The sequence below is a fragment of the Anser cygnoides genome, chromosome 4 (assembly GCF_040182565.1).
Source record: "Anser cygnoides isolate HZ-2024a breed goose chromosome 4, Taihu_goose_T2T_genome, whole genome shotgun sequence".
Lineage (NCBI taxonomy): Eukaryota > Metazoa > Chordata > Aves > Anseriformes > Anatidae > Anser > Anser cygnoides.
The window spans coordinates 69,830,010-69,855,037 of record NC_089876.1 but is presented as its reverse complement, the minus strand read 5'-3'; the positions used below and the strand labels follow the sequence as shown (position 1 = coordinate 69,855,037).

The following is a 25,028-nucleotide window of genomic DNA, read 5'->3' as shown; positions in this document are numbered from 1 at the left end:
TTTATTTATCTCTTTTACTAGAATTGTATCAGTTAACATGATATTGTAATCAGTCACAATGTTAGTTGTATAGTAACCTGATTGGCATGTAAGAAATTATTTGTTGATCCCTCAATATAATAAGGCCATGCAGACAGAGAAAGGTGCAGAAGATTAAATTGGCATTGATTATTTAAGAAACTTAATCTTTTTGCAGTCTCCCACATTAATCTGTTGTGCACATGGCTCTTTCTGCAAGACTCACAAAAAGTTTTAAATGATTCTTAGTTCATATACTTTAAGAAAGATTAATTTTAGGACTATCATAAGGTAGAAATTCCTTGTCATTCTGCACTAGAAAGCAATTAGCTTTCTATGAAACCTGGATTATTTTCTAATGTTTTTCAACGATACACATGGCAGCTAGCTTGATATTTTACTTTCAATGCAGTCAAGTAGCATAGTGGTCATGTTAAGCACATGTTAAACACTAACTTTAGGATTTCAGAAATACTACAGTATGAAGTATATTCTCTGTTTACAACATCAGTGAAATAATGCTATTATTGATAATACATTTATTTATCACTTGTTTTTGAAGTTGTATTAAGGGTTAAAATATTTGACTTTTTTGATTGCTTGTTTTGCTTTACAGTAGCAAATCTGTAGTGATGAGGGAATGAACTTAATTTTTCTGCTTACCTGTTAAACTACTTATCTTTAGTATTCAATGTATGCTGTGCTCAGAATGTGTGACCAATGTGCTGAAGATTCTCTCTTGCATTCTCTTTTGCATTTGACTATTTAATCTAATTTCACATTAGCACAGTACTCTTGTAGTTACACGTACACAAATCCTAGATAAAATGATGTACGGATACCATTTGCCAGGGTTACGTTTTGGTTTTGAAAATCTCATATATAAGCAAAGAATACCAATGTAATTGCCACTTGGCTACAATGTAAACACAGCTGAACTAATTACCTGTAATAAACAACCTTTGGAGAAAAGCTGCATGATCTAATAAATGAATGAGCAAAAGTTTATAACACTAATATTATGAAAAGTGTTAAAATTATTTATTTGTACATTCTTCTTCATTCTTGCATGGCTTGAATTCCCTTCATGATGGTCATAGTAAGCATGACTCATTCCTGTAGAGTGGTTCAACTTTCTCTGTAATCTATTCCCTGTAACACAATTTCTACAAGTATTGTCTACAAGATAAGTATAGGTGGATGTGTTGTTTGATACAAAAATATTCCACATATCCTTTTGTTCTTCCATTACTGTGTACTATACAAGAAAACACACAATTTCAACCATGACATGGTAGAGACAATTTACCAGGGAAGGTTGAAAAATGTTTCACTACTGTTGAAGAAAATACTGCTAAACAAAAGGATTTGTATTGTTATTGTTGTTATCTTTAATACTCAGACCTCATCTAGAAAACTGTATCTGTTTGGGGGAGGGTGGGGCATCAAATTTTACCACAGAATCAGCAACCCTCTACCAACAGAAAAATCCCCCCCTCCATAGGAAAAAAAAGACTGGAAAAAGAAGAAAAACTCAGTTAACAGCATGAATCACTGCAGCATACACCACATATTTGGTTTAGGGCACGGTAAGGATAACAACCAAATGCATAAATCATAACTGTTAAAAAAAAAATAATCCTAGAAATTGGTCACTGTCATTTGTAGTTGAAGACTTTTACTTAACATCTGAGCTCTTGTTAGTAAAGTAGCTATTAAGGATAATTAGCCCCAGCAGAAAGAGGTACAGAATTGTACCATTAACAGTTTTAAAGGTATTTGTGAATATTATGGGATTTTCACCATCAGTAGATATACCTCACAGTTTCAGTATGCCCAAATGACATTGCTGCTATTTCACAGATGAATACAGCAGAATACACCAGTGCAGCAGAATACACAGGCTCATATTTTGCAACCCATGCACAAGAAATCAGAGGAGGTAGGTACATCGAGTAAAATATTGACACGTGCCCTAGATGAAAAAATACTTAGAAGAAAGAAAACAAAATGCCCACAAGTGTTAAGAGTAATATACATAAAAATAGTAATTATTAGTAAATAGTATATATAGTAAATATTTTTGTGCAAACTATTTTACTTACAATAATAATAATAATAAATCACACCGTTTGTTTGAATCAACTAAAAAAAAAAAAAGAAATGAAAAAAAGAAAAGCATACTTGACTTCAATAACTTTTCTGATTAAAATGTGAAAATTTTACTTTTTTTATCTTCACAAGACTATCTGAAGACTTGGAAGACAAAAACTTTAATGTTCCACTGATAAAAAACATGCTGAAAGAAAGGTTTCAAAACCTGCTTTGATTCCAGTGTTTCTTTTATAAATTGGAAGCAGCATGTTGATATACATCAATGCAGAAACACCGCCTTAGTTTGCAGAACAGTCTTTGGTGAGAAGTACTCTGTTAGATTCTGCTCAGATGACAGAACTAAAGAACTGTCCTAAATATACAACTTTCTGGCATTTTTAATCACAGATTATTTAAGAAGGCTCATATAAACAAGAAAATTTCTCACATATATTCAACTGATGTCCCACAAAAAAAAAAAAAGATATCTTTTAAAAAAAAAAAAAAAGCAGACAAAAATGTTTTCTACTATGTTCTTATGTTCTTCCGTGATGGTAAAAAGTATTATTTCACTTTCCAGCAGAAAATTTGAGTGATGCTCTTCAAGAAATATAACTTTAACAATACTTGTCATAATTAGACCTATTCCATTACCTTCCAAAATTCAAATTTTGTTTGGATAGCATATGGTGATTATAAACAAAATAACCTAATTAACTTGTTAATAAGTGTGTAAATGACTGTTGATACTGAAAAAAAAAATTACAATCCATTAATACATATCCTCTGCATTCATTTAAGCTAATTCTGTGCCGTTTGTAAAGCATAAAATTAACAGGGTATTGGTATACTGGCAGGTAGCTGCAATTACCTTCTCATGTTGCAGAAGTCATTTAAAAATCATTTAAGAGCAAAGGATGAATGATGTTCCAGTAAATCCCAGTAAATCAATGCACAGACACAACAGCATCAGAAGCAAACAGGCTGATAGAACCTTGAAAACCCATAAAGATGAAAAAGAAAAAAGGACTGCTCAATACAGCTACTTACATCATGGCCTACAAGTTCTGTCTGCGTGGATTTATCTGCTTGGGAAACAAAAGCCTTCTGCAAACACTGAGCCTTTTCCTGTAAAACAAAATAACATATCGCAGGTGAGTCATCTTTTTGCTCACTGAGCTTTGCAGCTATCAAACAAGTACAAAACTCATGCACGGCCAGCTGTTCAGAAATGAATTTTACTGTGACACTATTCTGACTGTGAGGTTTATTTCCTTACTATTATTTCCTACATCAACTTATCTTTCTCTTAAATAGACAGGAAAGTCCAACTCTGCAGAAGAGCTGCATCCACAGGAAGGATGTGGACGAAGAAGAAATTGATAGATTGTGAAGAGTTCCCCCTGAGAAACAGCCAAGAGTCGGTTGAGAGCCTGTGGGTAAAAATTAAGGACTGGACCAACAAAGGATGTCTTGTGGTTGGGGTCTGCTACAGGCCACCTGATCAGGGGGAGCCTGTGGATGAGGCCTTCTTGCACCAACTACAAGAAGCTTCTCGCTCACAGGCTCTCATTCTCTTGGGAGATTTCAACCACCTGGATGTTTGCTGGGAAAGCCACATGGCAGGCAGTAAGCAATCCAGGAGACTCCTGGAGTCCACTGAGAATAACTTCCTCGTCCAGGTGTTAGACAAACCTACCAGAGGAGAAGCATTACTGGACCTGGTGCTCACCAATGCAGAAGAGCTCGTTAAAGAGGTTAAGACTGGAGGAAGTCCGGGTTGCAGGGACCATGCCCTGGTTGAACTTGTGATCTTGAGGGGTATGGGCCTGGCTAAGAGCAAAGTCAGGACCCTGACCTTCAGAAGAGCCAACTTCCAGCTATTCAGAGAATTAGTGGATGAGATCCCATGGGACATGGTCCTTAGGGACAGGGGATCTGATCAGAGCTGGCAACTTTTTAAGGATATTTTCCTTAGAGCACAAGAGCTCTCTATTCCCGTATGTAATAAATCAAGCAGGGAAGGTAGGAAACCAGCATGGCTGAACATGGACCTGCTTGTCAAACTTAGGCAAAAGAAGAAATGCACAGACAGTGGAAACGGCCATGCGCCCTGGGAAGTGTACAGAAATGCCGTCTGGATGTACAGGGATGGGATCAAGAAAGCGAAGGCACTGACAGAACTCTATTTGTCAAGGGATGCAAAGAATAACTAGAAGGGGTTCTCAAGGTACACTGGCTGCAAAAGAAAGACTAAGGAGAGTGTATCACCTCTGACAAATGAAGATGGAGAACTGGTAACAACAGATGTGGAGAAGGCAGAGGTTCTTAACAACTTCTTTGCCTCGGTCTTCACTAGTCGTCAGGCTTCCCACACCTCCCTAGTCCCCGAACCTCTAGGCGGTGGCCAGGGGAGCAGAGTCCCTCCCACTGCAAACAAAGAGTAAGTTCAGGACCTCCTGACACAACAACTGCAAGTCTATGGGCCCTGATGACACGCATCCCAGGGTCCTAAGGGAATTGGCTGAGGTAGTCACCAAGCCACTCTTCGTCATATTTGAAAAATCATTGCAGTCAAGTGAAGTCCCCGGTGACTGGAAAAAAGGAAACATTACTCCAATTTTTTTAAAAAGGTAAAGAGGAAAACCTGGGGAACTACAGATCAGTGAGCCTCACCTCTGTGCCTGGAATGATCATAGAACAAATCCTCTTGGAGGCAATGTTAATGGCACATGCAGGACATGGAGGTGATCTGGGAAAGCCAGCATGGCTTCACCAAGGGCATATCGTGCCTGACCAATCTGGTGGCCTTCTATGATGGACTGACTGCATCATTTGACAAGGGAAGACTGACCGATGTCATCTACTTGGACTTCTGTAAGGCCTGACACAGTTCCACACGACTTCCTAATCTCTAAATTGAAAAGATATGGATTTGAAGGGTGTACCATCCAGTGGATAAGGAATTGGCTTGATAGTCACATCCAGATTGTACTGGCTCTATGTCCACGTGGAGATCAGTGACTAGCAGTGTCCCTGAGGTGTGTGTCTTGGGACCGGTACTTTTCAGTATCTTCATCAATGACACAGGCAAAGGGATTGAGTGCACCCTCAGCAAGTTTGCAGATGACACCAAGCTGAGTGGTACAAGAGAAGGAAGAGATGTCATTCAAAGGGACCCAGAGAAGCTTGAGAATTGGCCCACGTGAACCGCAAGAGGTTCAACAAGTCCAAGTGCAAGGTGCTGCACCTGGGCCAGGGTAATCCCAGACAGGAGTACAGAATGGGAGAAGAACTCATTGAGAGCAGCCCTGTGGAGAGAGACTTGGCGGTTCTGGTGGATGAAAGGCTCAGCATGAGCCAGCAGTGCGCTTGCAGCCCAGGAGGCAACTGTGTCCTGGGCTGCATCAAAAGAGATGTGACCAGCATGTCAAGGGAGATGATTGTCCCTGTCTACTCTGCCCTCGTGAGACCCCATCTGGAGTACTGCATCCAGGTTTGGGGCCCCCAGCACAAGAAAGATGTGGACCTGTTAGAGTGAGTCCAGAGGAAGGCTACAAAGATGACCAGAGGGCTGGAGCACCTCTCCTATGAAGAAAGGCTGAGAGAGCTGGGCATGTTCATCCTGGAAAAGAGAAGGCTCTGGGGAGACCTCACTGCACCTTTCAATACTTAAAGGGGACTTACAAAAAGGAATGAGGAGTACTCTTTACTTGGGTAGATAATGATAGGACAAGGGGAAATGGTCTTAAACTAAAAGAGGATCGATTTAGATTAGACATTAGGAGGAAATTCTTCACTGTAAGGTTAGTGAGGCACTGGAGCAGGTTGCCCAGAGAAGCTGTGGATGCCCCATCTATGGAGGTGCTCAAGGCCAGGCTGGATGGGGCCTTGGCCAACCTGATCTAGTGGGTGGCATCCCTGCCTATGTCAAGGGCAGGGGGTGGAGTTAGATGATCTTTAAGGACCCTTCCAAGCCAAGCTATTCTATGATTCTGTGATGCCAATGCAGTGTGATGGGAAGTGTGAAGCTTTATTCAAAGCAGATGCAAGCCTTGAAAGGTAGCAGTTACAACTCTTAGAAATATCAGCACCACTCCAACGACAAAAACACTATTTATTTTTATGTTTTAGAAACAGTAACATGCAAACTCCACAGTATAATGTCAGGACAACATCCACCTTGCCCGATAAAAACAGGCTAGAAATGCCTAAACATTTCTTGGCTATGTACTGATTTCTGCTTCTCCCAGCCCTCTCCCTTTGCACCCCAATTATTTTTTTGAAGTATCATGTGGAAATTCTGTGACAGACTCAGGCAAAGAAATCTGGCCATTTTGAAACAATTACACCTCACAGAAAAGCATTTTGAGACTTCATTTGAAATTCATCCCTGATGAGAAATATTGATCGTCATTAAGTCCTTACATATACTGTAGGTTTTTTCTCAAGGAAATCATACAATGGAAAAGTTGTAAATACATAGAATAAGGTAAAAAAAGGCACACAGGAGGGTAAGGTTTCATGAACACAGAATGCTAAAAGTCCTTTAGTGCACTGATTTATATTTTCTTATCTACCAAATCAGTTTTATTTTTCAGCTATACCCATAAAAAATACTTAACTCATCTTAGATGCAAATTCCTCAAGATCTACAAAAAATATGTTTTCATATGCTGTTGTGTCTGTAATATTAGTAAAACTAAATTTATGTAAATTGAAATTCAGGTTAAATGAATCTTGAGTTGAATGAAACTCAGATTTTACTTCAATAAAGATATAGAAACTTTACTATTTTCAGCTACTATTTGTGTTGTTTTTCAAAAGTACCTATATATTTTTAAAATCAAATTTTGCTAATTTCAAGGCAAGATACACACCACTAAATTGAGTGAATTTTCACCCAACGCTTGTAAACAGCAGGAAGACAACATCAAAATGGTCCTGTCTCTAGCATCTCAACTCTTCAAAAAAATTTAAATAAATAAATGAGTAAAAATCAGACCAAACACTTCACTGCACTGCGTTTCGTAGTGGTCCAGTGAAAGACATCTCTCTAAAGACCAAACAGGGACTTAATAGTTTGCACAAACTGCATGTAGGTGAATTTTTTAAATAGAGCATAAATAAACAGCTTTTCTTAACCATTCTGCATCTTGTCTTTCCTTCTTATTAAAATATGTAGCATTAAGAGTACACTTGTTTGGTGACAGGACTAACAGCACAAAAATTCTCATTCACTGGGTTCATCCTAATTAGTTAAAATAGGCAAGAACTGTTGGCAATTTTGAAGTCACATAGCAACTCCGCAACACCGCCATCAGCGTCGATCACAAAAATGCCCTCTCATGAGTATGTGCTTGTATATTTATTTTATGTTTGCAGTAAGTTACTGAGAAGGGCTGTAATAGGAAGATAAGAGGCATCAGCTGATCACAAGCATGTAAAAACATTCTATGTAAAAGAAAAAAAAAAGAAAGAAAAAAAAAAAAAGGAAGACAAAAGGATATAAGCAAAGAGAGAGACAAAACAGCAGTATTCCTTGAATTGCAATAAGGTGCCAAAGTGAAAGTGTGAAAGTGTTGACCTAAACGAGTTTAGTTCCAGAAAAACAACAAATAAAGGAGACTACTGCAGTCAGAATGATGGTAAAGACTATCATTTGCATTAGAAACAGACAAGGAAAACAAAGTCACAGTGCTTTTCTCAAGATTTATATATCCCCTAAATGTGTATGATTTACAACGTGTCAGCAAAAGCTACCTTGAGAATTTTTGGACTCATTACCCTGCTCTGCTATCACTACTCGAAGAAAAACAGAAAAGAATACAACTAAAGCCTACCCAAAACAAACCTCAGCACCTACATTAAAAGTTCTGCAGACAGGACCAGCAAGAGTTTTTCTGACACAAGCCCTCCCCAGAAGGCAATAGTGAAAACCAGTCTCCTGCTGGGCACCACTTGTCTCGGGAAACCAACAATCCACCTTTCATCTGCCAGGCACCCTTTCCCTGCCAAGGTATTCAATTAACCACTTACCTTACTTCTTACTATCACCCACCTATCCAAGTATAATAGCTTGCCACAAGAAGATGAAAACCTTTGGCTGAAAAAAATGTTCTACTTCATGATGACAGGACAGACAGTTGAGATAAAACAGTACATCAGAAGGAAAGAAATTTCAGGAAATCTGCTTAATTATGTTTGGGAATCTGTTTTTCAAAATCATCTGTTTTTCAACAACATCCCTCTTCTACCTCCACCAACCATACTTTCTAAACCCAGCAATTTGACAGGTCACACGAAGTGCCAAGAAATCTCTGCTAAGACTACAAGGATCTGCTTTGAAATAAGAAGAGTGCCTTGTATCTTGTCACTCATACAAGTTATCTATCTTCTAATTCCAACTTTCTGCAGATGCTGACAATCCAACAGTGTTTAGAAATGAAGTAACGAAAAATTAAAAATGGGAAAAAAAAGAGAGAAATAAAAATTAATACAAAGAAGTATAGGGGGCAATGGATTCATGTATAAGTGAATAAACTTAACTTCCTTTCAACAAAATCATGAACAAAGCAGCTCCCTGCCTATACTGTCCTTGCAGGAGTCCAAGTGAATAGCTGGAACTGCATAAACAGCAAAAGTTTTGCACCCTGGGGAAGTCTCGTACACTGAAAGGATCAATGAGTAACATATATCATCAGACATCTCTTACCTCACTTCTCTACTGATATGATTGTGAATTGAACTATCAGTTCACCAAGTACTTCCTCCTAATATGACATGATAGACATTAGAAGTAGCAATGCCTTGGAAGAAACTGTGAAAAGTGCACACACCAAAGCCTGTCAAATCTTTTTAACATTTGTACATACCAGAATTGTCTTGGGCACTACAAGAACTACATTTTTTTATTGTTACAGCTTGGACTTTGATTTTTATCTATCTGTCTGTCTATCTATCTATTTATCTATCTATTTTAACCTGCATGCTACAATATAAGTGAAGTAGCATAAAACACTAGGGGAACTACTCTTATTGCTAATGTTTTCTTGTCAATATTCCACAGCAGAGGAATATCTGCATCAAACTGTACTTTAAATGTTACATACCCACAGAAACTACCCAGGTCCAGTTTAAAGCTACATTCCCAACAAATCTACATGGAGTGACAAATATTCTGTGTTGTTTGAACCACTGACCCCTCTCCCCCTCCCCCAAGTTGTTTAGCCAATATCCCTTAATTGAGAGTAAATACGTAAATATTGATGGTTTAAATTTGTTCAACTTAAATGAATAGTGAAACAAAACCTTTTTTTTTTTTTTTTTCTACCAGTGGAACTTTCACAGCCAAATGTGCATTCCAAACATGAACAAAAGTGGAATGTTAGCTGGGATATTGAAAAGCAGCATTTAGGGGCTACTTTAATTGTTTAGAATGGGAACTTCCAGAGTAAAAGATGTGCTTAGCCTTCACAACTGCAAGATAGGTACTTGAGAAAGAGTAGAGTGAGTTACTAGCAGAATATTTATATTTAGAGAGCCAGTATAGGCTAATACATCTCAAAACATTACTACGTTTTTACAACATTTCTCCTCCAAGCAGAAAAATGCTAAAACAATTTTCATAGCTTTGATTGTGACCAGGTTAAAATTCTCTTATCCAATTCCATATCAGTGTAAGCATGGTGACCACTTGTGGTGTTTTGCTTAATTGCAAATTCCAAAATGAAAATTACCTTGAACAGACCACATTTTACCATACCATCTGTTTTAGATGAATCAGAAGTTTGTTAATCCGTACAGCTGTGGCTTTCCTCACTAAGTAAGCTATTTTGTCCAGTTGGTAACATACTAAATGACTTATTTTACCAAATATATTTTTTCTAAAAGCTGCTCCACCTTTGTTGTTACACAGATTAAATATATATATATAAAAAATCCACGATTAACCATTTTGAATTCAAATCGCTTCATACTCAGATGACTCAACGTCTTTCTCTTATAGCCTGTACAGATTATTTTACTGCTTTATGAAGACAAATATGTTTCATTTGGGTTTACTCTCAGCATACAGCCAATGCTTCAGCATTGCAGTCAGATTTACAATTTACATGCAATTGCTTCCATTGCTTCAGGCATTTACCCCACTGCGAATAACAACTTATGTTTGTCAGGGAACAAAAGCTTTCTTCAAAAGACTTACAAAATGCACAGTCTTTTAATTCTGATGTGCTGTGAGATTAAACTTAGTCAACAGCAGCAGGAAGGCAGTGAGAGCAAAGGGATAACAAGCAGCACAAAAAACTGCTCTCCAACATCTATTCTGTTTAATTTACAAACTACAATAAGCAACAGAATTGACTATATTATAGCTATTTCCACAGAAACTCAGTCCCTTTGGGCTCGAGTCTCAAGTTTGGAACAAAATATAACAAACAAAGCATTGTTCTAGTGATCAGCCGAGGTACAGATGAATCACATCACACTCGAAAATGCTCTGTGAAGCCCATCAATCTCTCAAGCACAGTCAAAAAAAAGTGTCTAGAGGAAGTGTGGTCAAAGTCTACACAAAGACAACATTTGGAGAGATCGACCAAACTAAGGTGCTGAAAAACAATAAAAATAGAGGCATTATTCTAGAGTTACAGCGGTGGATGGGTACAATCATCCACAAGGGCACGAGCACATCATCCAGGAGAAAAAAAAATGAGGGAGAACTTGGTGGGAATGCATACCAGCATGCAGAAATAGAGGTTTCATGCTGTCTTATAGTTCTGTCAAATCAATGAAAAAGATGGTCTTTACCAAAGCAACATGGAATTTCAATGAATGTTTCATAGTTTTCACACACATTATTTTTCACACAGGACACTTACACAAAGCAAAATAGTTTTTCAGTTACTGTAACATAATTTTATTTTATTTTAGGTTATTTTATTTTATTTGTAAAACACAACTGCAAAGTCCCATGTATGTGTTAAGTACATTTTCTGGAATTAAATATGATGTCCATTTAACTTTCAAAACATAGTATCCAGGTGTGAATCAAGAAACACTAAGACAAGCCAGTCTCCAGGTAGTTTGAAATACTTTAATAATTAGTGAAAAGTCTGAGACAAAAAATAAAAAAATAAAAAAATCTGAACACATTTCATGAAGAGAGCACCTTCAAAGAGTCATTATGAAGTAACTACATTTTTAAAAGATGAAGACATTCAGGAAGATATCAAATCTTAATAGAATTATAGGCTTCACTATAGTAACGCTAGCTAGTCTTATAGTAATGCAAAGGTTTACTAGATCCTAGCTGGAAAGGGTTATTACTGCTGTTTTTTTAAAAAGGTTTAGAAATCCTCATAATCTAAGTATTTTCTTAAACTTTCCATCTTCAAGCTCTACAAGCGAAAAATCGTCTTTGTATTGCTGAGTGCTGCACAACCTTACCAAAAAATCAGGACTTCACACATTGAGAGCACAGGCTATCTAACCAAAACCAGAAAACAATCAATCAAAAACAAACAAACAAACTGTGAACACATTATGCCACTGAGCTGATGAATGCCAGGGACAGAACTAGAACTTAAAAATCTGAATCTTCCAACTCCCATTTGTTTGACTGGACCACACTGTATGCTAAACATTATTACCCTTACCATTTCCATATATATTACAAAATTAAAAGCAAATGTTTGCAGGGACATGAGACTACCACAGAATTCAGGGTAAGTATTTTGCAAACACTGAGCTTTTAACTTTATTTTTTTAAAGCATCTTCTGAAGATGCTTTAAGATGTAGCATTACATATACTGACAGATTATTTGTTTATGCTATGTTAAAAAAATAAAATAAAATAAAAAGCATTGCCATTCTTAACAGGGGATCATTTTTTTATTATTTCTTTTTTACACAGAAAATGTATCTTGATCAATTGTTTCCTGTTTTATCAGTTGCATCATCAGAAAGTAAATGACTCAATTTCTAGGTGTTATTATAATTTGTAATTTATAATTTAAAGCGATACCTAATTATTGTGTATTACAACTATTCTCTCATTCAGTAAAGTTGTACAACAATTACTCATTTTCTTATTGCTTACGTTTTCCATAAGAAATCAGTACTGCTAAGTTCATGCACACACAGCCCTGGAAGTATTAGAACTTATTCTAGTCATCACATCACTAAAATTAATGAGAAAAAAAAAAAAATCACACATTCATATATGGCCCAGACATGTCCATGTATGCTTTGCATAACTGAATATAATTAAAAATTTATCTGGTCACATTCTATGAATAAGATGCCTCAACAAGTGATGCCAGTCTTTAACAAAAACAGAGAAAACTATTGGAAGGGAAAAAAAGAACAAGCAGTAATGCGGTTAAAAACCTCTAAAAGGTGGATATATCGAGCACAGTCATTCATGCACAAATCAACTCTGCAGTTAAAGTTTTGAACTTTTTTATAAACGTTGTTAGTCTCATTTTGTTTTACAGTTCCATCCAGATGTCTGAGAAGATATCCCATGTCCTATACCAACTCATCTAATAAAGAATGAGCTCTCTGTCAGCCCATATGTCTTTAGACTGTCGTAGCTACACCACCACTAGTACCACTGAGACAAACAGTTTTGTCCCAAAACACACCCAACAAACAAGATAAGGAGACAACATTATCTCAAGTTTTATAATTCAAAAATCATGATACAGGGACATTAAGCCTTAGAGCAGTAAACCAAAACAAATATTAAGCATCCATCTAGCGCAATTGATTTGATCTTCTTACACATATTTAAAGAAAAATAGGTTTTCAAGGTCAATAGGTTTTCAAGGTCACGTGTAAAACCACCTGCAGAGTTATGGAGTGATTTATAGCTCCATGCTCCAAGTCTTATATCCCATGCACAAAATCAGTCTTCCTCATGCCATAAAGCTTCAAAACATTTGTATTAGATACGAATTTTACGTTCATTTATCTTCTAGAAGTCCATGACAGTGAACAGTATTCAGTAACATTACATGCAAGGTTAGAGCAAAGCTTGAAATCACATTCAGTTTCAATGATCAAACTTGCAGACGTTTGAGTGATAATATTTCAACATATTTCTAAATGGGCATCACAGGGCAGTGATATTACACATCTCACTTACTTAACTGCATAGAGTTAAATAACCATCACTGAAGATGTGAAATTGGTTACTGTTCTTTCACACAGCCATTCATTCATTGTATCAGTTGTAAAGCACTTGATCATGAAGTCTAATACGGTTTTACCTCATTTAAGGTACACTTGTCCTAAGTTTACTAGCTGAAAATGAAACAGAAGCATGTAAAGTGGAAAATATTAAAAACGGGCCAACAATAATTATATTGCTTGTAAGGCAAGCAAATTGGTGTTCAATATTTTTAGAAATTTGCACGTTAGCAAAATAGTATCCTAAACCTTACATAAAGATATAAACTTAAAGATAAGTTCTGCATGGGTACAAGAATGGAATTTCAGAGCCTGTTCATGTTTTTTTTTAGTTACCAGGGGCAGGCATTGAAAGAAAACTCAGTGGTTAAACAAGGACAATAGAAAATAACATCAGTATGAAAATTCTGTAGCAATAAGTGCAACACATTTAATATGAAGTACTACTTAGGGAAGTTATTTTATTAACTTTTTAAATTATCAAAGCACTCATTTACTTTTCTTTATGTTTTTCTTCCTTACAATGTTAAATAATGTTATGCACTTTGTCCTTTAGACCTCTAAGTGGAGATATTTCATTACGTTGCTCATCAAACATTTCTGGTGTTTCCTGTTTCCCTTGGGATATCGGTGTGATGTGATTAATGTTAGTGCCAGTCACTTAGCACATAGATTTAATGGCACGTGCATTAGTCAGAGAGCAGAAATCAGTAACTCAGCACATTACAAATTGCAACTAATGTATATCGAAGGCTTCTGGCATTAATTAAACCTCACACAGCTAAGTGTCTACAGTAATTTTACAGATTGCTGTCCTAAGTAAAGAAATTCAAGACTGCAGCATTAACAGTGTATACTATAAACATATCAAAGCATCATTTTCAATTAGTTCCACTGACTTTTGCACAGGGCAGATTTTGACCACTGTTGGTCAACTGAACAGAAAAAAAAAAAAAAAAAAATTACTGTCAGCATGGAAACCAGGAAAAACATATACTAATATTTCCAATAAATAAGACCTCAGTTTTATTTATTGATATGAAAAACGTATGACCTGTATATCACCAGAAATATATCCAGCAATACCGAAAACAACCCACAGCTGCCTGTTTTGGAGTTGTTCCCTCTGTGCCACTATATCAATTACTCAATGTTTTATTTGTATATCTCAGCAAATAGTTTGCACAGAACTTGGTTTGCACAGATCTTAGCTTTACCTCTGCTATGTGACATGATTTTGTCCTGCACTCATAGGCAGACCATTACGTGTGCACTGGAAGTGATCACACTGCCTGCCATCCTCAATAGCATTTTCTGATTACAATGATCAATACCAACTTGTCTAAGCAACAGAGGTGCTAAAGAAATAAACTTTCTCTAAGCTTAATTACTGGACAGACGTGAAGGACCTAAAGCCAGCAAGGGACTTCATCATGAGAATCAGGCTTTCTGCAAGGTCATCCAGATGGGCAGCCAGAAGACACAGTTGTTGAGCTAGAGGTATTGCTACTGAAAAAGCCTGAGTCACTAAACCCAGACTCTCAGATGCACTGCAAAGTCTTTTTTTTTTTTTTTTTCTAGTCAATTATTCGCATAAGCAAGTACCAAAAGATACTTTCACTCTATGTGAACCTGCTGTCAGGGGAAGCCACAGCATGGATTTTGCCAGCAATTGACACTGGAATGTTATTAAGATAGACACTTTTTATTGTGAATTTAGGTTCATCACTCCTGCCCAACACTCTCAACTGTTCACCTCAAATGAGATACGGAAAATTAAATGCAAAGTAAATTATATTTAAATTGACCAGACAAAACCAACATACTTTAATATGCATTATCCCATTATTCCAAATACTTTTTTTCCACATCTATCCAAGGCCCAAGAATAATGCTCAGCAGCTTTGTGCTACTCTGCCAAAGCAGAACAGTTTTGATCAGGCAACAAGATTTCAGTTTTCACTTTTACAATACAAAAACATTCCAAAGCAGCCTGTGTATTTTCAATAATACTTGTCAGACTTTGACATAGCAATATTACTGAACAAGATGGAAGAGAAGCATATCAAGTCTGCCTTTTTTCCCAAACATTTCTTTAATTCATTGTGGTGGTTTTACTCGAGTGGGCAGCCAAGCTCCACCACAACCATTCTCTCACTCCCCCCTCCTCAAAGAGGAAGGGGGAGAAAATACAACACAAAGAGCTCGAGGTTTGAGATGAGAATTATTTAATTAAAGGGAAAGGGATTGGGGAGAAAACGAAAAAAAAAAAAAAAAAAGGCTGTGCGGAAGCACAGAGAGAAAGGAAAAAAAAAAGTTATTCTCTACTTCCCATCAACGAGCGATGTTCGGCCACGTCCTGGGAAGCAGGGCCTCAAAATGCATAGTGGTTGTTCTGGAGGACAGTCCCCTCCCTCACGAGACCCCCCCCCCCCCCCCCCCCCCCCTTTTTATTGCTGAGTGTGACATCAGGTGTTATGGAATATCCCTTCGGTTGGTTTAGGCCAGCTGCCCTGGTGATGTCCCCTCCCCATCACTTGCCCACCCCCAGCCGACTGGCTCTTGGGGGCTTGGAGGGAGTCCTGATGCTGTGCCAGCACTATGCAGCAATAGACACAACACTGGAGTCATACCAGTGCTGTTCCAGCTATGAGTGCAGAGCACAGCACTGTATGGGCTGCTGCAGGGAAAGGTGACTCCATCCCAGACAGACCCAACACATTCATTCAGAAACTTTACCAGTGATTGGAGTTTGACTTCATGAAATTTTAAGACTTATGAATTCTACAGCAAATTATTGTCATTCTGGAACCAAGCTGTGCATCTATAGCACTGAAGTTTTGATTTCAGTTGATGAAAGTAATGAAAGGCATAGCAAAATATTTTCATCACCATATAAATTTTTTCTTTTCCAAACCTCTACAAAAGATACTAAGAATTCTTATACTGTACATAGAAAGCAGCCATTACAATCTAGTTTTTGTTGTGATGAACATGCACAAAGAAGCAAATAGCACCAAGAATCTGAAACATTTTTTCCTTACTATTTTGTAAGTATTATAAGATCTTGAGGAAAGAGCATTGTTACAAGATTTCTCATTTTTTCTTCCTTTTAAAAATGTAACTTAAGGAAACAGTGACTAGAACTCCATTTCATACTGATATATATCATTAGCAAAACACGTTGCAATGGTCCCCAGATTACTGCTGTAATGGGACCACAAAGACAACTTAAAATCATGACCATAAGCAGCTGCAACATAAAACTGCTCAAAGAGGAGATATAACAACTCAAATTATGATCTATTCATAAAAGCACAACAATTCCATTACACAATTCTGGAGACACCCTGATACTATTTTATAGAGCTTTTCAGGCAAAAGCAAAATAAATTCTAATTTTGCCTCAGAAAATGAGAAGTGAAAAAGAGATGAAGGCAAACCTATGGCACTTGAAAAACAGTAATAGTCAGTTTATACCATAATATAAATTCATTGTGCCGAATAAACCTCTTTATTGGCTCATAATCAGCTTGTGGATACACCATTGTTGATAAAACTGTTTTGTTAAATTTTTTTAGTGTACTTCAGTCTTGTCCCACTGCTGTCTTAGATCATAATGCATGCCTACTATCAAGAAAAGGGTTTGTTTGCAAACACTGCCTTTAGACAAGTTAGCATTTCCTAGGAAGACGTCTCATTTCTTAACAGATGGCAAATGCTATTGTATCTTGTGAAGATGCAGAAGAGGAGGTTTGAATTCTATCTGCTGGTCAAAGACCAGGGACTTCCTCTGATCTTTAACTGTAGACAAGTGATTTCAAACTGTTGGCACATCAAAAGATGCAATGAATGGCTGAAGTAGAAAATGAAGGCATAAAGCTACAAACACCCTAAAATTTCACAAGTTTGAGCGGGGACTGGACAAATGAGCAGTAGAGATCTTTCAAGGGTTATCGAATAATCAGGCAACAAGAGGTTCGGGACATCCCTTGAGCTGCAAAGTAATAGACTGGAGAGATCATTGAGGACAATATCACGTTTTCACGGTGCCAGCTTTTCCCTAAACAGCTGCTTGTGGCCACCACTGAAGACACACAGCTGAAGGGCTTGCAATGCACCAGCACAGCTTTTCTAGCTTCATATCCTGAAGACTAAAACAAGCCCACTCCACTTTGCAGAACAGCAGTATCAACTTCCCAAGTGCATAGCTCATACAGTTTTCAACCAACAAGAAAACTGGTTGCCTTTACTTTTGCTCCAGTTACTTCTCATTTCTTAATAAGGAAAAGATACTTTGTGCAGATTTTTCCTCCTTTCTTCAGTGAAGCTTGTAGTACTAGGAGCTAAGAATAAAATAAAAATGAGCAAAAGCTACTAAATGGCACATCCTAGGGAGAACTTTATAACTAATTAAAGCAAGCTCAAACAAAATAGTGTTCTCTGTGATTACACATTACAGTAACATTTGCCCATGTGGTCTAACAATAGTATGTATTTTCAAACTGGGTATTATACTAAAAGTCTACATAATGGTATCCACTTTGAAAAATAAGCCTTGTGTACATTTTTCACGTGTAAATCCAAACCTGACTGTTCTTTGAAGATCCAGGATCCAGAGTTTAAATCAGAAATACTTAAAGGTATATTAAAAAAAAAAAAAATCAATGAACACTAATGTGGCAGAGAAGGGTAACATAATCTTATAGGTCTTTTCCAACCTGAATGATTTTATGATTTATATGATTAAGTAACAGGGTGTAGAGGGGAAATATACTTCAGTAACCAAAATTAACGGAGAGTGTACAAGAAAGGTACTAAGTCAATGTTACAGTCCATGGCTGATGTTAGCAAGGCACAATGAGGTCACATTTTAAAATGCCTCCACCAAAAAAAAACCATTATCAGTTAGCTCATTGGATGGTTTGACCTTTAGTTACAAATATTTAGTAGCTGCACAGCATTGTCCAGGGACTAAGCACTGATTAGAATTTTTAAGACACAAGAAACACTTTAAAAAAATTAAAAAAAGAAAAAAGAACAACAACAACAAAAAACAGAAACAAACAAAAACAAAAAACCTACCAACTTCTTTTAACCTGTAACACTTTACCCTCAACTGGGTTCCATATGTCAGCTCTCAATTAATTTTTAAAATTTCAAAGAAGATAACTGAAGTTATACAACATGCTAAAGAAACAAGTGTCTTATTAATGTTGAAGAAAGATGAGCCCACAAGAGCCTCTGAAGTTCATTCAAAAGCTAATGGCAAAAGTATTTTAGAGTTTAGTTGTGAGACCTTCAGGTAGAGTAACAACCTGTGTCTCTACACCATACTGCTGCTATGTATACCTATTCTTTCCTTATTTGTACCTTTCCGTGAACCTTTCTTTTCCTGCTATAAAATGACTAAGACCTTTCATTTTTCTCTGTTAGCGAGATACTTTGCTTTTCCCTTTAAACTTCAGCTTCTAATATATATGACTTAAATCCAAGGTCCCTCCTCATTACAGGAGTTTCAGCTTCAGAGTCAGTCACAACAAACTGGCTGCCAAAGTGCCAGGCTGGGTAACCTCTTCAGGGTTCTTACTGAAGTAGTAAAGATGTCACAGGAAGAACAAAAATGGAACTCAATTCACTACAGAAATTATCTCTGAACTGAAACTTCTACGGCCTTAGAACATCCTGACCCATGGGAATACAGGCATACAAGATACACATAGAATCTTGGTAATCCTCTTTACCATGTTTTTCCCAAAGCGATGGAGCACCTGTTTTCTCCGTCACAGAACAGCTTGTTGACTGCATACATTTGCTTTATATCATATCCTAAAAGTACATCTGGATTTCTAAATCAAGACCAGCAGTCCTCCAGAGGGTGAGGTGATGCCCCTCAGTTTCTGCTTGATCTTCCAACAACTTCCAACCAACCAAGTCATGGAGAACACAGAGCTCTTCCATCTGGCAGAACTCTAGGCAACTACACTGCAACGAACAACCCAGCTGCAACTAGATCTTTTTCTGTATCCAGGACTCCACACAATCACCAAGAATACAGAACTCGCCAGTCACATTCACAGCAGAGCAGGATAGCCTCTACTACATTCTATCAGTCTTCACCCTACTTTCTTATGCCCCCAGAACACCTCTGAACTAAGCAAAGCAGTTCACACAGAACCGGAAAATAATAGGAAAGAACTAATTCCTTAAGAAAAAAATTACTAATTATATATACATATTTACACATGTATATGTTTACGTGTGTGAAAAAGTTCCTCCCTCTGATGATGGGCTACTTCCTTCCTGTTGCTCTTGGTATAATCCCACTTAAAGAGAAAAACACTCTTGAACTTCCAGTCCAAATCAGTTTTAACTACAAAGGCATAGAGAATACAGCTGCACACGCATTGCTGCACTCTGCAAGATGACTAAGTTTTTTTTGTAAGTTTTTGTAAGTTTTTTTTTTTGTAAGTTTTGCAGCCTTCTCACATGATGCTTTTTTAAAGTTATTACTATTTTAATTTTTGGTCACTAATTACTCAGCTAAGGTGAGCCAGCAAGAGATGCACTCTGCAGTTCAAGTGCTCCTGGACAAGTGGAGTGAAATTTTGAGTGTATAAGTAGAACAAAAATGTATTGCTGCACTGTGCTTTTACTGGTAGATGCAGGAAATTTGGAAAATTTAGCTGCAGGGTCCAAAGAGACAGAAGAAGCTTTTGTGAATGCAACTGTCAATATCACAACAGTCTCAACTATGTAAGTTATATCTGGTATAACATAAGTATCTCTTTTCACTCTACAAAAAGCCCAAGGATTTTGTATGTAATTTAACAAACAATTTTAGTAATAAGATATCAGTTTAAAAAAAAATGTTCTGAATCACATTTCATGACTTGATTCTCTCTCTCCAGGGGAATCTTTAAATTGGACATAATAAGAGATTCAAGGTCAAAAGGGAGAAGGAGAGTCATGCTGTACCGTACTTCTCTCATGCACCCTTTCCTCTTGTATTTTCATTCATTTTGCAGATCAAAAAGGAAGTCACCAGAAATTCAGTGTTCTATACCAATGATTCTTACCAAATTGCCTTGCAGTACAGGTCACATAGTTCATATACTCCCCTCTGTTCTGTCTGCTCTTCGGTTTCAACTGACTGCTTTACACAGATGGTTACTTAATCCATCTCTGAACCTCTGTTCCCTACAGTTACTGAGTGTAGTATCAGGATGCTACTTTTCAAAGAACAATAATTCTGATTTCCCCAAGTGTACATTATAATCTGCTAGGTTTGCATATCCAACTTATCACTTCATTCCTTGTCTAGAAAGGATGCTTCAAAATCACCCTTTTAGACTTATTTTACAGATGTGAACAATGAACAGAAATTTCACTGCATTTTAGTCATAAGCACAAACGATGGAATACTTCATTGCAATATTAAATAATAAATATCTGTAGAAAATCCATAGAAAAACATTAACATCTGTCTGTTTGAACAAATAATATTATTTATGCAATTCATAATTCCACAAAATTGGTTGTCTAGACTTCGTAAAGTACTGTGAAACTCTTTCATACCAATGTGGTAGCAGAAACATATGCCTTAAAAATACTCTGGGACGTGGAAAATCATGCATAGCCAGCCACTAGTTCACATGCAATGTCCCAGTAAATCAGGTCCCAAAGAAGAAATAATAAAATAGAGTTCATTCATATTACACGAAGTTGTCGGAAGACTAATTTTGTATGTGATAGAATTTTTCCATTATTATAGATAGAGATCACTGTTTTTAAATCTAGTTTGCTTTTTAACTGAACACTATCTAATAAATAATTGTCCTGGTTTCTAAAATCTACTGCGACCCTAGAGGCACGGGTACGTGAATTGCAAAAGAAAACAATTGGGAAAAAGGGGTTCTCTGAAAAGTTTGCTGCTCCAACTTCCAGCAGGCAGTCCTTTAAACACAGAAATGAAGATTCTGACCAGGATTAGGGGGGCCCTGCCTCCAGCCAGGGGGAGGAAAGGGACAATAGAGTTTATTGGACTGTGTGGATTCGATGGCCTGGCACGTCAGACGCACAGAAGTATAAGGCTTTAGTAGACACCGGTGCACAATGTACTCTAATGCCATTAAGCTATAAAGGGCCAGAGCCCATCTGTATTTATGGTGTGACGGGGGGATCCCAGCAGTTAACTGTATTGGAGGCTGAAGTGAGTCTAACCGGTAATGAGTGGCAAAAGCACCGTATTGTGACTGGCCCAGATGCTCCGTGCATCCTTGGCATAGACTATCTTAGAAGAGGATATTTCAAGGACCCAAAAGGGTTCCGCTGGGCTTTTGGCATAGCTGCCTTGGAGACAGAGGACATTAAACAGTTGTCTACCTTGCCTGGTCTCTCAGAGGACCCTTCTGTTGTGGGGTTGCTGAGGGTTGAAGAACAGCAAGTGCCGATCGCTACCACAACTGTGCACCGGCGGCAATATTGCACCAACCGAGACTCCCTGAGTCCCACCCATAAGCTAATTCGTCAACTGGAGAGCCAAGGAGTGATCAGCAAGACTCATTCACCTTTTAATAGTCCCATATGGCCAGTGCGAAAGTCTAATGGTGAGTGGAGACTAACAGTGGACTATCGTGGCCTGAACGAAGTCACGCCACCACTGAGTGCTGCAGTGCCGGACATGCTAGAACTCCAGTATGAACTGGAATCAAAGGCAGCCAAGTGGTATGCCACAATTGATATCGCTAATGCATTTTTCTCCATCCCTCTAGCAGCACAGTGCAGGCCACAGTTTGCTTTCACTTGGAGGGGAGTCCAATATACTTGGAATCGGCTGCCCCAGGGGTGGAAACACAGCCCTACGATTTGCCATGGACTGATCCAGTCTGCGCTGGAGCAGGGGGAAGCTCCTGAACACCTGCAGTACATCGATGACATCATTGTGTGGGGTGACACTGCAGAAGAAGTTTTCGAGAAAGGGAAGAAAATAGTCCAAATCCTTCTGAAGGCCGGTTTTGCCATAAAACAGAATAAAGTTAAAGGACCTGCACGAGAGATCCAGTTTTTAGGAATAAAATGGCAAGATGGACGTCGTCAAATCCCAATGGATGTGATCAACAAAATAACAGCTATGTCTCCACCAACTAGCAAAAAAGAAACACAAACTTTCCTAGGTGTCGTGGGGTTTTGGAGAATGCATATTCCAAATTACAATCTGATTGTAAACCCGCTCTACCAAGTAACCCGTAAGAAGAATGCTTTTGAATGGGGCCCTGAGCAACGACAAGCCTTTGAACAAATTAAGCAGGAAATAGTTCATGCAGTAGCCCTCGGGCCAGTCCGAACAGGACCAGATGTAAAGAATGTGCTCTACACCGCAGCCGGAGAGAATGGTCCCACCTGGAGCCTCTGGCAGAAAGAACCTGGGGAAACTCGAGGTCGACCCCTGGGGTTTTGGAGTCGGGGATACAGAGGATCTGAGGCCCGCTATACTCCAACTGAAAAGGAGATATTGGCAGCATATGAAGGAGTTCGATCTGCTTCGGAATGGTCGGTACTGAAGCGCAGCTCCTCCTGGCACCCCGACTGCCGGTACTAGGCTGGATGTTCAAAGGAAGGGTCCCCTCTACACATCATGCAACTGATGCTACATGGAGCAAGTGGGTTGCACTGATTACTCAGCGGGCTTGAATAGGAAACCCCAGTCGCCCAGGAATCTTGGAGGTGATTATGGACGGGCCAGAAGGCAAATACTTTGGGATATCATCAGAGGAGGAGGTGGTCCGTGCTGAAGAAGCCCCACTGTACAACAAGCTACCGGAAAATGAGAAGAAATATGCCTTGTTCACTGATGGGTCCTGTCGTATTGTGGGAAAGCATCGGAGATGGAAAGCTGCTGTATGGAGTCCTACACGACGAGTTGCAGAAGCTGCTGAGGGAGAAGGTGAATCGAGTCAGTTTGCAGAAGTGAAAGCCATTCAGCTGGCTTTAGATATTGCTGAACGAGAAAAGTGGCCAGTTCTCTATCTCTATACTGATTCATGGATGGTAGCAAATGCCCTGTGGGGGTGGTTACAGCAATGGAAGCAGAACAACTGGCAGCGCAGGGGCAAGCCCATCTGGGCTGCGGCATTGTGGCAAGATATCGCTGCCCGGGTAGAGAACCTGGTTGTAAAGGTACGCCATGTAGATGCTCATGTGCCCAAGAATCGGGCTACTGAAGAACATCAAAACAACCAGCAGGTGGATCAGGCTGCTAAGATTGAAGTGGCTCAGGTGGACCTGGGCTGGCAACATAAAGGTGAATTATTTATAGCCCGATGGGCCCATGACACCTCAGGCCATCAAGGTAGAGATGCAACATACAGATGGGCTCGTGATCGAGGGGTGGACCTGACCATGGACACTATAGCACAGGTTATTCGAACAGACCAACCCCCACCTCTCTACAGCCTCCTTTCAGGTACCTGTAGAGAGCGATGAGGTCGCCCCTGAGCCTCCTCTTCTCCAGGCTGAACAAGCCCAGCTCCCTCAGCCGCTCCTCGTAAGACTTGTTCTCCAGACCCCTCACAAGCTTGGTTGCCCTTCTCTGGACTCGCTCGAGCACGTCCATGTCCTTCCTGTAGCGAGGGGCCCAAAACTGAACACAGTACTCGAGGTGCGGCCTCACCAGAGCCGAGTACAGGGGCACAATCACTTCCCTCGACCTGCTGGCCACACTGCTTCTTATACAGGCCAGGATGCCGTTGGCCTTCTTGGCCACCTGAGCACACTGCTGGCTCATATTCAGCCGACTATCCACCAATACTCCCAGGTCCTTCTCGGCCAGGCAGCTTTCCAGCCACTCATCTCCCAGCCTGTAGCTCTGCTTGGGGTTGTTGCAGCCCAGGTGCAGGACCCGGCACTTGGCCTTGTTGAACTTCATGCAGTTGACCTCAGCCCATCGCTCCAGCCTATCCAGATCCTCCTGCAGAGCCTTCCTGCCCTCGAGCAGATGATTGTGAAACGTGTTGCAATCAAGCAAGCCAAACGGTCAAAACCTCTCTGGTATGGAGGACGATGGCTGAAATATAAATATGGAGAGGCCTGGCAGATTGATTACATCACACTCCCTCAAACCCGCAACGGCAAGCGCCACGTACTTACAATGGTGGAAGCAACCACCGGATGGCTGGAAACATATCCTGTGCCCCATGCCACCGCCCGGAACACTATCCTGGGCCTTGAAAAGCAAGTCCTATGGCGACATGGCACCCCAGAGAGAATTGAGTCAGACAACGGGACTCATTTCCGAAACAACCTTATAGACACTTGGGCCAAAGAACATGGTATTGAGTGGCTGTATCACATCCCCTATCATGCACCAGCATCTGGAAAAGTTGAACGACACAATGGACTGTTGAAGACTACACTGAAAGCAATGGGTGCTGGGACATTCAAAAATTGGGATACACATTTGGCAAAGGCCACCTGGTTAGTCAATACTAGGGGATCTGCCAACCGAGCTGGACCTGCCCAATCAAACCTGTTACGCACTGTAGAAGGGGATAAAGTTCCTGTAGTGCACGTAAGAAACATGCTGGGTAAAACAGTCTGGGCTACTCCTGCCTCAGGAAAAGGCAAACCCATTCGTGGAATTGCTTTTGCTCAGGGACCTGGATGCACTTGGTGGGTAATGCAAAAGAATGGGGAGGTCCGGTGTGTACCTCAAGGGGATTTG

General features: G+C 39.2%; 1 protein-coding gene across 6 annotated transcripts in view; it reads right to left on the bottom strand.

Moving 5' to 3' along the window:
• Positions 1 to 25,028, bottom strand: part of CCSER1 (coiled-coil serine rich protein 1) — a 685,984-nt gene that overhangs the window by 239,816 nt on the left and 421,140 nt on the right. For all 6 annotated transcript variants that reach the window (XM_066996360.1, XM_066996359.1, XM_066996362.1 and 3 more), the window contains one exon: positions 3,163 to 3,240. In XM_066996360.1, coding sequence (XP_066852461.1) covers positions 3,163 to 3,240 — 78 coding nt within the window. The remainder of the gene's footprint in view (positions 1 to 3,162; positions 3,241 to 25,028) is intronic.